The sequence below is a fragment of the Bubalus bubalis genome, chromosome 19 (genome assembly GCF_019923935.1).
Source record: "Bubalus bubalis isolate 160015118507 breed Murrah chromosome 19, NDDB_SH_1, whole genome shotgun sequence".
Classification (NCBI taxonomy): domain Eukaryota; kingdom Metazoa; phylum Chordata; class Mammalia; order Artiodactyla; family Bovidae; genus Bubalus; species Bubalus bubalis.
The window spans coordinates 56182380-56196760 of NC_059175.1; the positions used below are offsets into that span (position 1 = coordinate 56182380).

General features: G+C 45.3%; 1 protein-coding gene across 4 annotated transcripts in view; it reads left to right on the forward strand.

Moving 5' to 3' along the window:
- MYO10 (myosin X) overlaps nt 1-14381 on the forward strand; it is a 258403-nt gene that overhangs the window by 112049 nt on the left and 131973 nt on the right. For 3 of the 4 annotated variants that reach the window (XM_006072953.3, XM_025270684.2, XM_025270683.2), the window contains one exon: nt 1422-1580. The exons of the other annotated variant lie outside the window; for it this stretch is intronic. In XM_006072953.3, the coding sequence (XP_006073015.2) occupies nt 1422-1580 (159 nt within the window). The remainder of the gene's footprint in view (nt 1-1421; nt 1581-14381) is intronic. 4 annotated transcript variants of the gene reach the window in all.

Consider the following 14381-nt stretch of genomic DNA (forward strand, 5'->3'; position numbering starts at 1 on the left):
TCAGTCTTGCAGTGTCCAAGTTGTCTCCGGTATACAATACAGTGGGCTTCCCTGGTGGCTTAGTGGTAAAGAACCTACCTGCCATTGCAGGAGATGTGAGTTCCATCCCTGGGTTTGGAAAGTCCCCTGGAGAAGGACCTGGCAACCTGCTCAGTATTCTTGCTCAGAAAATCCCATGGACAGAGGAGCCTAGTGGGCTATAGTCATGAGGTTGCAGAAGAGTTGGACATGACTTAGCAAATAGACAACAGCACTTAATGCAGCACCACTGGTTTTGGAGTTTAAAACAAGATAGGGCTTCCCTGATAGCTCAGTTGGTAAAGAATCTGCCTGCAATGCAGGAGACCGCAGTTCGATCCCTGGGTCGGGAAGATCCCCTGGAGAAGGGAAAGTGGGGTTGCAGAGTTGGACACGACTGAGTGACTTTCACTTTCAGACTGTCAAACAAGCAAACCAATTCTAATTTATTTATTTAACTTTTTTTTTTTTTTTGCCTGCTCCCTGTTGCATGAAGGATCTTAGTTCCCCAACCAGGGATTGAACCTGTGCCCCCTGCAGTGGAAGCGTGGTGTCTTAACCACTGCACAGCCAGGGGAGTCCCAAACCAGTTGTATTTTAAACCTGAGAGGATTTGTTTTCCTAAAGATCACAGGAATGCTATTTATATATATCAGCTGAGAAGGGAGAATATTTTTCAGACTTTGCTGAGAAGCTGTGTTTCAGTCTCTGAACAAATGTACAGACTGTGTAGTGAATTTTATGACAACACTTAAATTGCAGAGCTTTATTAGGAAGCTTTGAACTATAGCCCATGGTCCCTTGAATAGATTATACAGTGAAATCAAATTCCTTTCTGAAAGGTTGGTCAGCCAGCTTCTTAACTGTTACTGCTTTGCCTCAGTGGGAGAAAAGTAAACTGAAAATGTTATCATTTCTGTGATTTCCATAGGCGGGTTAGTACTTGAACCGGTGTCTTCTGGAACATCGAATGTCAATTGTCAAAATAATTTGCTACCTTTAAAAATAGGTGAGGTTTCCCAGGTGGTGCTAGTGGCCAAGAACCCTCCTGCCAGTGCAGGAGACATAAGAGACGTGGGGTCCATCCCTGGGTTGGGAAGATTCCCCGGAGAAGGAAATGGCAACCCACTCTAGTATTCTTGCCTGGAGAATCCCACTGACAGAGGAGTCTGGTGGGCTACAGTTCTTAGGGTCCAAGAGTCGTTCACGACTGAAGCGACCTAGCACAAAAATAGGTAGGTGGCATGAAGGAAATTAAAGTGTTCTCTGCAGTCTGATTTTTGCTGGTGGATTCAGGATCCTTTTCCTGGTATTGTACTGAGACTGTATTGTAAGTTGGGAAACGGTCAGTGGAAACTGTTCATTGCCCATAATTAAGCTGTGAATTCATTCCCCCTCATCAGGTATTCACGTACAAGCAGAGCACAATTACACACCAGAAGGTGATGCCTATGCACCCCATGGATGAGGAGGGCGTGGATGACATGGCCACCCTGACAGAGCTCCACGGGGGTGCCATCATGCACAACTTGTACCAGCGCTACAAGAGAGACCAAATCTATGTAAGTTCCGCTCTCAGTCCCTTAAAAATCCTTCCAGTCTTTTCCTTCCTCTTGCTGCGTCACATGGCATACAGGATCTCCGTTTCTGGACCAGGGATCACATCCATGCCCCCTGCAGTGAAAGCATAGCGTCTTAACCACTGAACCACCAGGGAAGTTTCCAAACTCCCTCCAGTTGAGTCTGTTTATTTTTGTTCTCAGAGAGTATTTCCTTTTTGAGAACCTCCCGTTCTTCTAAGTAAAAGCGATATTTCTAGTTTTTTTTTTTTTTTTTTTTTTGCCAAATTAGAGATGTGGGTCCATAAATCATGTTCTCATGTTGATTGCCTGGACTTTATTAGCAGGGATGGCTTTGTAGCGAAGGGTAATTTGACCTCTTTCTTCTCCTGAGTGCATTCTGTTCCTAAGTGTTCTGTTCCATAAAGAAGTCATGCAGAGTGGTTTGACTTCCTCAGTTAAGGGCAGAGGAGAAATGTGGCTTTACAAACAAGCAGACCTGAGCTCGAGCTTTTTTATTTCTCATCTTCTTGATTTTTTTTTCTCCTTTTATGGATTTCCACTTTTTTTTTTTTCTTCTGGCTCTGAGGCCCATCTATGGAGAGATTTCTTTTTTTATATATGATTTTTAAAGGTTACATTCCATTTACAATTATCACAAAATATTAGCAATATTCTCCATGTTATGCAGTCCATCCTTGCATCTGTCTTGTACCTCGCTCTCCTCCACCCCTCTGTTGCACCCCTCCCCTCATCCCTGGTAACCCCTAGTTTGTTCTCTCTCTCTGTGGGTCTGCTTCTTTTAGGTTACCCTCATGAGTTCATTGTATTTTTTAGATTCCACATGTAAGTGATGTCACACAGTATTTGTCTGACTTACTTCACTTGGCATAATGCTCTCCAAGTCCATTCATGTTCTGCAAATGGCAAAATTTCATTCTTTTTATGGCTGAGTAATATTCCATTTTGTATATGTATGTATGTGTGTGTGCATGTAAATATCACATCCTCTTTATCCAGTCATCTCTTGGTGGACACAGGTTCCTTCCGTATCTTAGCAACTGTAAGTCATGCTGCTGTGAACTCTGGGGTGCATGCATCTTTTCGAACTAGTGTTTTCATTTTGTTTTTTTTCCATATACATACCCAGGAGTGGAATTCCTAGGTCATGTGGTAGCTCTATTTTTAGTTTTTTGAGAAAACTGCATACTGTTTTCTGGAATGGCTGCACTGATGTACATTCCCACGAGCATGTAGGACGGTTCTATCTAGGGGACATTTGGCTTCAAGGGAACCCATCTTCCTTTGGGATTGCTCTTTTGATTGGAGACATGTCCTGGTATAAAAAGCAGTCATGCATATTTCTCCTCAACTTTTATGAACTCTGTGCCTATATTATAAAAGTAATACCTAAAAATTGCTTCTGTAGTCATCCCTTTCTGACATTAAAGTATAAATTACATCATGTGTCAAGAATGATTTGCAGACTTTCTGTTTTCCACCTGCCTTTGTTAGCAGGTCTTTACTGGGCAACTGCTGATAGGTGTTTATTTTTCTCGTCAAGTTCAAATTCATGCAGTTTTTTAAAAACCCAAATTTTAATACTGTAAAAACCCTTCATCTTTCAGTAGTTTTTATTCTTTAGGAGTTAACACTCAGTTTTGGCAGTATGCCTGTGATTATGATGAATAATAATATCAGCCTTTCCAATAACTAGGCTTCCGTCATAGCTCAGCTGGTAAAGAATCCGCCTGCAGTGCAGGAGACCCTGGTTTGATTCCTAGGTCCAGAAGATCCGCTGGAGAAGGGATAGGCTACCCACTCCAGTATTCTTGGGCTTCCCTTGTGGTTCAGCTGGTAAAGAATCCACCTGCAATGCAGAAGACCTGGGTTCGGTCCCTGGGTTGGGAAGATCCTCTGGAGAAGGGAAAGGCCACCCACTCCTGTATTCTGGCAGTCCATGGGGTCACCGGGTTGGACTCGACTGAGCAAGTTTCACTTTTCACATTCCAACAGCTAGCAGGTGCTAACTGAAACTCGGGATCCTCTCAGTATTGTGGTTGCTCTAGTTTATCCATCCTTAGACCAGGAGAGGAGAATTGGGAAAGAGGGAAGAAGTAGATATTTGTTAATGCAAAATTGTCCTCAGCTTCAAGAAAAGAAGGTGTTTATTTGCCTTTTTTTAATCATGGGAAAGTGGCATTTTTGCCAGATTGATCTAATGCTTGGCAAATGTCTTCAGACAGCCTTGTCTGGAGAAATGGAGTCGCCTTCTAGTCCTCTGACTAACCTTGCTTACACTCAGTCTTTAGAGACCGCATTTTCCATATGTTCTTCAGAAAAGGTCACGTTCATACATGTTTCTGTAAAAGTGGCTGTGTATCCTGCCTTGTACATGTGCTTGTTGAGCAAACGTGGGTTTTCTCCTGTTCCCGTCTCAAAACCGCTTCCTTCCCACCTACACAGATGTCCAGGGGCCCGTGTGCCATGCCTGTGCTTTCAGCATTAAGTCTTTGACACTGCTGTGTACCTGTTTACACAGCAGTTTCCTTGCTCAGTTGGTCAAGGACTGATTTTGTCTCTCTTGAGCCAAGGACAGAGTCAGGTACCTGGCAGTTGTGCCATATATTTGTAAAACAGATGCCATTCATACTAGAAGCAACATAGTTGATGATAAAAGTGAAGCTGGATTTAAAATTTCTTCATTGGTACCTATCTGTTATAAATGAATATTTCAGAATTCATATCCTTCTGTCTTTAGATGTATGTTTTTGTTATACATTTAATAGTCATGAAAAAGTCGTGAAAAAGTCGATTAAGGGGAGAACTGCTGAAGAAGATTAAAGGACAGAGCTTTTAAAGCTCCCCTCCACCATGATGATATTGTAAACCTGAATAAGCCATATGAATAGGATCTCGATTTTTTCTTTTTTCCTGGAATAAAGATCTTTTCTCTCCCCTTTGAGGAAAAAACACAGGATTTTTGTACAATTTACAGCTCAGGTCAGTTACTTATACCCTATATGCCTTCCTTTTATAACCTAGGTAATTGTATTATTGTATATAAAGCAGCCATCTTGATGTCCATTACTGAAGCTGTTTTCACTGGATGCTGGTACCTGTCAGACGCTGCCGCAAGGAGACAAAACCACCACCTATCAGAAAAGCACAGCTTTCCACCTATATCTCAGCCCTAAAGCGATGCTTGCCCATGTTTTAAAAGAGGGAAAAATGGCTTGACTTGTAACAGAGGTGCTGTGTTAGTGTTCTTTTGCTGGTGTAACAAATTACCATAGCTATGATTTTTTTTTTTTTTTTTTAAGTTTTGTAGGTTTGTTTCAAAGGGTCTTACCAGACTAAACTCCAGGTGTGGGCATGCTAGGCTTCTTTCTGGAGCCTCTAGGGAAGAATTTGTTTCTTATTCTTCCCCAGTGTTGGGAGAGGTCAGTTTCTTGTGGTTGTAGGACTGAGGTCCTCATTTTCTTGCTGGCTGGCTGCTGATTCCCGGCTGGTAGATGCCTCCTTCCTTCACGTTCAAAGACAGCAACCCTGGACCTAGTCTTTCTCATGCTTCAAATCTCTTCCTCCTTTCATCTGATCTCTGACCAGAGCCAAGAGAGGTTCTCAGGTTTTAAAATTCATGTAATTAGATAGGGCTCACCTGGGTTAATTCCCAGTCTCAGAGCTTACAACCTTAATCATATCTTGAGTCTCTTATGTGCAACATCGCTTAAGTCACAGGTTCTGGGAATTAGGTGAACATCTTGGTGGGGCTCAGTCGTGTCTGACTCTTTTCGACCCCATGAACTATACAGTCCATGGAATTCTCCAGGCCAGAATACTGGACTGGGTAGCCTTTTCCTTCTCCAGGGGATCTTCCCAAGGGCTTCCTAGGTGGTGCTATTGGTAAAGAACCTGCCTGCCAGTGCAGGAGATGTAAGAGATGTGGGTTCGATCCCTGGGTTGGGAAGATCCCCTGGAGGAGGAAATGGCAATCCACTCCAGTATTCTTCCTGGAAAATCCTATGGACAGAGGAGCCTGGCGGGCTACAGTCCACGGGGTCACACAGAGTCAGACTCGACTGAGCGATTACCACCACTACGACTACTTGGTGGGGCAGGGAGCGGTGCATTGCTCTGCCTGCCACAGGTGCCCTGCTTCGAGTCCTGTCATTGAGAAGGAACCTGTGTGTGTCTCCCCCACCACTCTGCATCATTTGTTGGCTTTCTGTTTTGGGCACCACAGGTTGCTGGTAAGCAGACTCATCTCCAGGTAGAGGGGTCTGTTGTTTGTGCTAAGAAGGACCATTAACTTCTCTTCTCCTTGAGGGCTACTTATTTTATTTTATTTTATTTTTAAACTTTACAATATTGTATTGGTTCTGCCATATATTGAAATGAATCCGCCACAGGCATACATGTGTTCCCCATCCTGAACCCTCCTCCCTCCCCATACCATCTCTCCGGGTCGTCCCAGTGCACCAGCCCCAAGCATCCAGTATCGTGCATCGAATCTGGACTGGCGACTCATTTCATATATGATATTATACATATTTCAATGCCATTCTCCCAAATCATCCCACCCTCTCCCTCTCCCACAGAGTCCAAAAGACTGTTCTATATATCAGTGTCTCTTTTGCTGTCTCATATACAGGGTTATCGTTACCATCTTTCTAAATTCCATATATATGCGTTAGTATACTGTATTGGTGTTTTTCTTTCTGGCTTACTTCACTCTGTATAATAGGCTCCAGTTTCATCCACCTCATTAGAACTGATTCAAATGTATTCTTTTTAATGGCTGAATAATACTCCATTGTGTATATGTACCATAGCTTTCTTATCCATTCATCTGCTGATGAAAAGACAGCCTTCAGAATGGGAGAAAATAATAGCAAATGAAGCAACTGACAAACAACTAATCTCAAAAATATACAAGCAACTCCTACAGCTCAATTCCAGAAAGATAAATGACCCAATCAAAAAATGGGCCAAAGAACTAAATAGACTCCAAAGAAGACATACAGATGGCTAACAAACACATGAAAAGATGCTCAACAGCACTCATTATCAGAGAAATGCAAATCAAAACCACTGTGAGGTACCATTTCACGCCAGTCAGAATGGCTGCGATCCAAAAGTCTACAAGCAGTAAATGCTGGAGAGGGTGTGGAGAAAAGGGAACCCTCTTACACTGTTGGTGGGAATGCAAACTAGTACAGCCACTATGGACAACAGTGTGGAGATTCCTTAAAAAACTGGAAATAGAACTGCCTTATGATCCAGCAATCCCACTGCTGGGCATACATACTGAGGAAACCAGAATTGAAAGAGACACATGTACCCCAATGTTCATTGCAGCACTGTTTATAATAGCCAGGACATGGAGGGCTACTCTTATCGACTGAGAGCATTATAAGACTTCAATAAAATATTTCTTCTAGCTTTTAGCATCCTCTGTTCAGATGTGGGTGGACTTCCCAGGTGGCTCAGTGATCAAGAATTTCTTCTGCCAGTTCAGGAGAGGCAAGAGACATGGGTTTGATCCGACTGGATTGAGAAGATCCCCTGGAGAAGGAAATGGCAACTCTCTGCAGTATTCTTGCCTGGAGAATCCTATGGACAGAGAAGCCTGGCAAGCTTGGAGTCCTTGGGGTCCATGGGGTCCTTGATAGTCCATGGGGTCACAAAAGAGTTGGACATGACTTAGTGATTAAATAACAATTCATATGTGGGTGGAGAGCTATGAAGGCGTAGAGCACTCAGTAGACAAATCAAAGTTGAGTCCACTTTTCTCTACTCACCTCCCTTTGGGCTCTATATTAACCATTTAAGTTTTTTATGTCAGTTTAAAAAATTTTAAAGGTCAGGTGTCATCTGATAGTATCCTTATTTCTTCGGTGATCTGAACATTCTAAGCTTTCAGGCTTTTGTGTGGTTTTCTTCCCAGGTAGCCTGCCATTGTAGGAGACATAAGAGACACGGGTTTGATCCCTGGGTCGGGAAAATCCCCAGAGGAGGGCATGGTAACCCACTCCAGTATTTTTGCCTGGAGAATCCCTTGGACAGAGGAGCCTGGCTGGCTATGATCCATAGGATCACAAAGAGTCAGAAAAGACTAAAGCGACTTAGCACGAAATAACATGAATGGTTTTCTGACCCTTTAAGACTGTTCCGTGAAGATCTAAACTTCATTTTACAATTTTTATATTCATCTTTTTGCCAAATTTCTCTTGATTTTTCACTTTTACTTATCAATATTAAAAAATAATTTTTAGCCTCAACAAATAAAAGGCCACGTGTCATAACCCTCGTACTTGATGGGGCTGTTTCACAATAGAATGGCCAGTGAAAGCTTTAAGAACCTTGCTAACCTTTGTATCAGTACCTCTCTCCCCATCTTACTCATCTAATACCATGGGTCATTATTTGGAAAGTTCCCACTTGGAACTTGGGGCTGCTCCTTCCGGCCACAGAGACTTTGCAGACCTTGGGGTCTGTTGGTCTCTGTGACTCCAGCCTTGCCACTGGTCCAGTTTGGCTCTGACCCCTGGGTTAGAGGGCTTTCCAGGTGGCTCAGTGGTAAAGAATCTGCCTGCTAATGCAGGAGATTCGGGTTTGATCCCTGGGTGGGGAAGATCCCCTGGAGAAGGAAATGGCAACCCAACTCCAGTATTCTTGTCTGGAGAATCCCAGGGACAGAGGAGTCTGATGGGCTACAGTCCATGGGGTCGCAGAAGAGTCAGACACAATTTAGTGAGTAAACAAAAACAACAATAATAACCCGGGTTAGAGCAGCTCTGTTCTTCCCACAGTTGCCTGGCCCAAACCCTTGCCTCCTGCCCCAATACAGGATTCCCTCCCTAGAACTTCAGGTTCTCTCACTTAATGCTCCACTTAGTCAGCTTTCCCATCCTCTGGTGACTTCCCAGATGAGAACTCTGCTTATCACAGCAGCTCCCGATCTGTGACCCTGCCCCAGACTTTCACCCCAAACCTCTTGTCTCTGTGTTTCCCGGCACCTTGGAGAGGGTCCCCTGAGTCCCACCCTGGGAAGAAGTGTCTTTTCCCGCCACTGATGAGGCCTGATGTGGACACGTCCCCACACCTGTAAGCCCCTAAAGACTCGGAGAGGAGGGGCATGTGTTGTACAGAGAGAGAAGAGGTGGGGGGAGGGAACAAGTTGATGGGTGAGGAGGAGAGCTGGCTTCTCTTGGAGAAGGGCGGCAGCAATGATACTGCAAAGGAGGGCTGAGAGTTGATTCGAAGAAAAGGCTAGAGAGATGCCTTTTTTGAAGGTGGAGAGATGAGAGTGTATTGGTGTGATGGCTTTGCTAAACTGGGAGAAGGTTCCTTTGTTTATGGAACCTGATGTTTGGGGAACATCCGATAGTTAGTGGAATGCATAGGTGGGGGTCAGGACACCTTTAAAAGGAGTGGTTCTGGACCAGATGTGTGGGTCTTAGGGGACTTTTGGCAGTACCTGGAGGCATTTCCAGTTGCCATAGCGAGGGCAGAGGATGCTGCTGGTATCCTGGTATCTGTTAATTGTTGGTAGAAGCCAGGGATCTACTAAACATGCCCAGATGTAGAGGACAGCCCCCCTACAAAGAGTTATCTGGCCTAAGATGTCAGTCATGCTGAGATACCCTGCCTTACTTAAAGCTAGGCAGCAGTGTTTGGGCTTGGTGGTAAAGAGACTATATTGTCCTTGCTAAAGGCTTTTGAAGAGGCTGCTGCTGCTAAATCGCTTCAGTCGTGTCCAACTCTGTACGACCCCATAGATGGCAGCCCACCAGGCTCCCCGGTCCCTGGGATTCTCCAGGCAAGAACACTGGAGTGGGTTGCCATTTCCTTCTCCAATGCATGAAAGTAAAAAGTGAAGTTGCTCAGTCACTCAGTTGTGTCCGACTCTTAGCGATCCCGTGGACTGCAGCCTACCAGGCTCCTCTGTCTGTGGGATTTTCCAGGCAAGAGTACTGGAGTGGGGTGCCATTGCCTTCTCCGTTTGAAGAGGCAGTTTCCTTGAAAAAAGTTTAGAAGGGTTGATAGGGAAGTGATGTGATACAGTCTACAGAAGGTAGGTTGGGTGGGAGAGTGTTGCAATATCTCAAAGCGGGTAGATATGAGGGTTTTGGACCACAACCTGATATAAAGAGCTGACTCACTGGAAAAGACCCTGATGCTGGGAAAGATTGAAGGTGGGAGGAGAAGGGGATGACAGAGGATGAGATGGTTGGATGGCATCACCGAGTCAATGGACATGATTTTGAGAAAACCCCAGGAGATAGTGAAGGATAGGGAAGCTTGTCGTGCTGCAGTCTATGGAGGTCACAGAGTCGGACACGACTGAGCGACTGAACAAGTGCAGCAGAGATGGGAGTGAGCAAGAGAAAATTGCATGTGATACCCAAGGGGGAGGGGGTGAGGGAGGCAGGGCTGGCTGTAATGATGCCCTGATGTCCCCAAGAACAGTTCTGACAGTTCTTCCAGGAGAGGAACGTGGGAGAGATGAGCTGGGTTTTGGATGCCTGTTGCATTGTATTCTCTGGAGCCTGGATCATTTCACATTCTGTACCCAGCATCTAAGAACCCACTGGACCAAAACAGATGAGGTCTCTGTTGCACTGACTGTCAGCTCTGTGTCCAGAGTGAAGGGATGGCCTGGCCAGCTCTGTGGTGTGGCAGTTTTGTTTTCTGCCCAACAGAAGAGAAACACGTTGTCTCCATCACGGGGTTTGTCGTGCTCTGGGTCAGTTGCCTGTGGGAGCCTCCTGTCTAAGGAGTGGGCTGGAAACCGCATCAGAGCTCGGCTGCAATTATGGGCTTGAGGATGGCTCCAGAGGAAGCCCCACTCTGTTCCACCCACCTCGTGGGTTCGTTTGTTGGTCTTGCCGAACAAACGGCAGAGCTGAGAGTCAGATGAGTCCGTTTTAAGACGTGGAGCTGTGTCTAAAGATAAACGTTGTGAAAGCACAGAAGATGCTTCACAGCTCGTGTATTTTTAGGTGTTTCAAAAATAAAACCCTCCTCTGGTAAGGTGGCCGTGCAGACCGAATGTGAAAATGAGTTTGTTGTTCCCAAATTAACTTCCAGACCTGTAAAAGGTGCTGGCAGGCAGCTGCCTGTTGAAGCCATGTGAATTACAAGTGAGTTCACCTGGGCTGCCCGCAGTGTCCACATCAGGCCAGCCAAGCTGCAGGGTTCAGTGTTACGGGCGTGCGGATCTCAACCTGCGATTCATTTCCTTGGTTCATTCAGTCTTCCCAAAGGAGACTTTTGGGGGTTATTTCCCACCCGTTTCCAAACCCAGTGTCAAGTAACAGCGTGCCTCTCAGGGATGGCCTGAAGAGTGGATGGCCAGCAGGCTTGGCATTTGTCTCATACCAGGAACAGCTGAATACAGTGTGGTTTGTAGGGTTTTTGTTCTTCACATGAAATCAAGACTGGTGTTGCCAGAAGATGATTGTAACCATCTGTCTGACTCTGTGTATTTTTAAACTTGACCAAACATTTATCCTCTTGAGTTGCCATTTCTACATCGGCACATGGCGGTGGCAATTAGAAGCTTTGTTTTTGTTCATTTTTCTCCCCTTTCTGGCCTCTCTTGGGTCAGATTGCTTTCAACGAGGGAGGAATATGAGTCAGAAACACACTCAAATTAAGTGGAAATGTCACTTCTAAATGTAAGAATTTGACTTTAGTCATATATCTTGAGTTACTGGTTGTGATCCAGTTTTCAATGAAGTTGAATGCTTAACAGTTTGAATTGTTTAATTGGATGAGGATGGCAAGCAGTTTTGTTAGGGAAGAAGGTGGGTGTGGAGCATGAGAACTCAGTTAAAAAGGGAACTTATTGGTACATTGGTAATGAATCCAGGTGCCTCCAATGTCTCTACGTTGACTCAGCCCTGCCTGTGTGCCAGGCTATGCTGTGGCTCCAAGGATTCAAAATTCCTCTTCACCGTGGTAACCGTTCCTTAAAATAATGAATGAACAAAAGACAGCGCCCCTCCAGGACCTCCCAGCTTGTTGATGAAAGCAGACACATCATACCTTTGACAGTGGCTCGGGGCGACAATGACTGTGATAAAAGTGCTGGGAACACAAAGAATGGGCATCGCAAGAAGAGCCGAGGGGGCCAGAAAAGGATCCCAGCTGGGGCGCTAGTGCGGAGTTTTGAAACATTCCTAGGGGAATTCAGCCAAGAGGGAGGGTGGCTCTTCCCTGGCAGAAGATCAACAAAGACTTGGAATAGCGTGATTTGTCGACCTGCAGGACAGGCAAGAACCTGCAGTGGAGGCTTTGTGCAGCCGACTGGCGAGGTGGTCAGGAGCAGGCGAGGAAGAGCCCTGTGTGTTAGTGACCTTGACTTCATGAAGGCTGGCAGGGGACAACGTCAAAGGTGAGTTCTGGGAACGCTCACTCTGACTGTGGGTGATGGATGAGTGCAGCAGGTATATCTGGTCTAGGAGGAGAGGTGACCAGCAAACCAGATGGGAAATGTTGGGGTTCAAAACAAGTCCTCGGGGAGCTAGAGTATGATATTTACTAAGAGGTAGAATCTCGGTGTTTGGCTGGGTTTGGGGGCAGCACGCTGTATTGCTATAGGATGACTCCTGGATTTCTGGTTTATCCCCTTGGGTAGACCGTGGTGCCATTTGTGAAGATGTGGCTGTGCATAGAGAAGTAGGTGTTTTGCAGGAAGCCAAGCTGAGGGCAGCCAGGTGCAGATGCCCAGCAGACTCTTGCATACACAGATCAACAACTTCAAACCAGAGCTGCGCTCCAGAAAAAGATTTAGAGAAGTGAGTCAACGCCATGGACTGTAGCCCGCCAGGCTCTTCTGTCCATGGGGATTCTCCAGGCAAGGGTTCTGGAGTGGGTTGCTGTACCCTCCTCCAGGGGGATCTTCCCAGGAATCAAACTGGGGTCTCCTGCATTGCTGGAGGATTCCTTACCAGCTGAGCTACCAGGGAAGCCCTGGAGAAGGGTGGGTGGAAAATAAATCTGGATAGTGGTCCCCACTTCTTAACAAGGACCTTCCCTGTAGGGAAGACATGGCAGTGACTTGAACCAGTTTCCCTGGTGCATTTGAGGTTACTTGATCTACATCCAGCTTTTCAGGACCATGTGCTGAAATGCCATTGTAGCTTTATTTTCATGAATGAAAACAGTAATACGCACCTGTGATTTATGTAACACTTTCACATGGTAATTGGGTGGAGTAACAGAGGGTGTGGTGTTGTTATTGATTGGAATCTGGGTCCTGGAGGGGTTAAGTTGTGAACCAGGGAAGGTAGGTCCAGGATGAGGACTTGGGGTCTTCTGACCTGACCACACCTTGCTGTCTCTATCACTTCTTCCTGTGTTGTAAAAATGACTTTCCAACAGTAACACGGATGCTCCATATCTACCAGCAGAATGTATCTGAGGCTACTGGGTCACTTTTAGTGTTCTTTTATTCTCTTTTTTTTTTGGGCGGGGGACAAGATACTAGGTATTACAACCTTTGTTGTTGTGGTTGTTGTTCGGTCGCTAAGTCATGTCTGACTCTTTGTGACCCCATGGAGTGCAGCACGCAGGCTTCCCTGGTTTTCACTATCTCCTGGAGTTTGCTCAAACTCATGTCCATTGAGTGGATGATGCCATCCAGCCATCTCATCCTCTGTCACTCCCTTCTGCTTTTGCCCTCAATCTTCCCCAGCATCAGGATCTTTTCCAGTGAGTCGGCTCTTTGCATCAGGTGGCCAAGGGATTGGACCATCACCTTCAGCATCAGTCCTTCTAATGACTATTCAGGGTTGCTTTCCTTTAGGATTGATTGGTTTGATCTTCTTGCTGTCCAAGGGACTCTCAAGAGTTTTCTCCAGCACCACAGTTTGAAAGCATCATTTCTTCAGTGCTCAGCCTTCTTTATGGTCCAGCTCTCACATCCGTATATGACTACTGGAGAAACCATAGCTTTGACTAGATGGGCCTTTGTCATGATGTCTCTACTTTGCTGTACTTAAGCCTTTTGAAACCTTGAATTGGTAGGCTATGTCTTAAAGCAATGAAGGGAGTCTCTCGCAGCGTTTTATAGCAATAGGCACTGCAGCTGTTCCCGATTATTAAAATGGGCAAGGAAATGTATTTTTTCAGTGAGTTATGTGGAACTCCTCTGACTAGAAAAAAAATTTTATGTGCTCCAAAATAGAATATACTTTCTATTTCGGAAAAGCCGTTAAAATGACCAGGCGATTTATTCTCATGAAATTCGGAATCCGGTGTGAGGGAAGCAGCACATGGCCCCACCTGGTGTTTGAGAGCTGCATGTACCCTGAGTCCCAAAGTGCACGGCGTTCATGACTGTTTTTGGAGCAATGACAGCAATTGCCTTTTTATAGAGTGAGCATGGAAACACAGGCTCTTCACTGAGGCATTCAGCTTTCACTGTAGTAGGTTTTTAAATTCATAGGTGTCAATCCATTTAATTCTACCAGCTACTAATGTTGTTATCCTTGCTTTACCATTGAGGAAACTGAAGCACCAAGAATTTAAGTAACTTGAACCAGTGGAACCAGCATTCAAATTCAGACTAGCATTTAATGACTATAACTCACTAATAAACACAAAAATACAAATAAGCACAGCTATGATGTTTGTTATTGGGCTTCCCAGCTGGCTCAGTGGTAAAGGATCCAACTGTCAATGCAGGAGATGCAGTTCCAATCCCTGGTTCAGGAAGATCCCCTGGAGAAGGAATTGACAACCCACTCCAGTATTCTTGCCTGGGAAATCCCATGGACAGAGGAGTCTGGT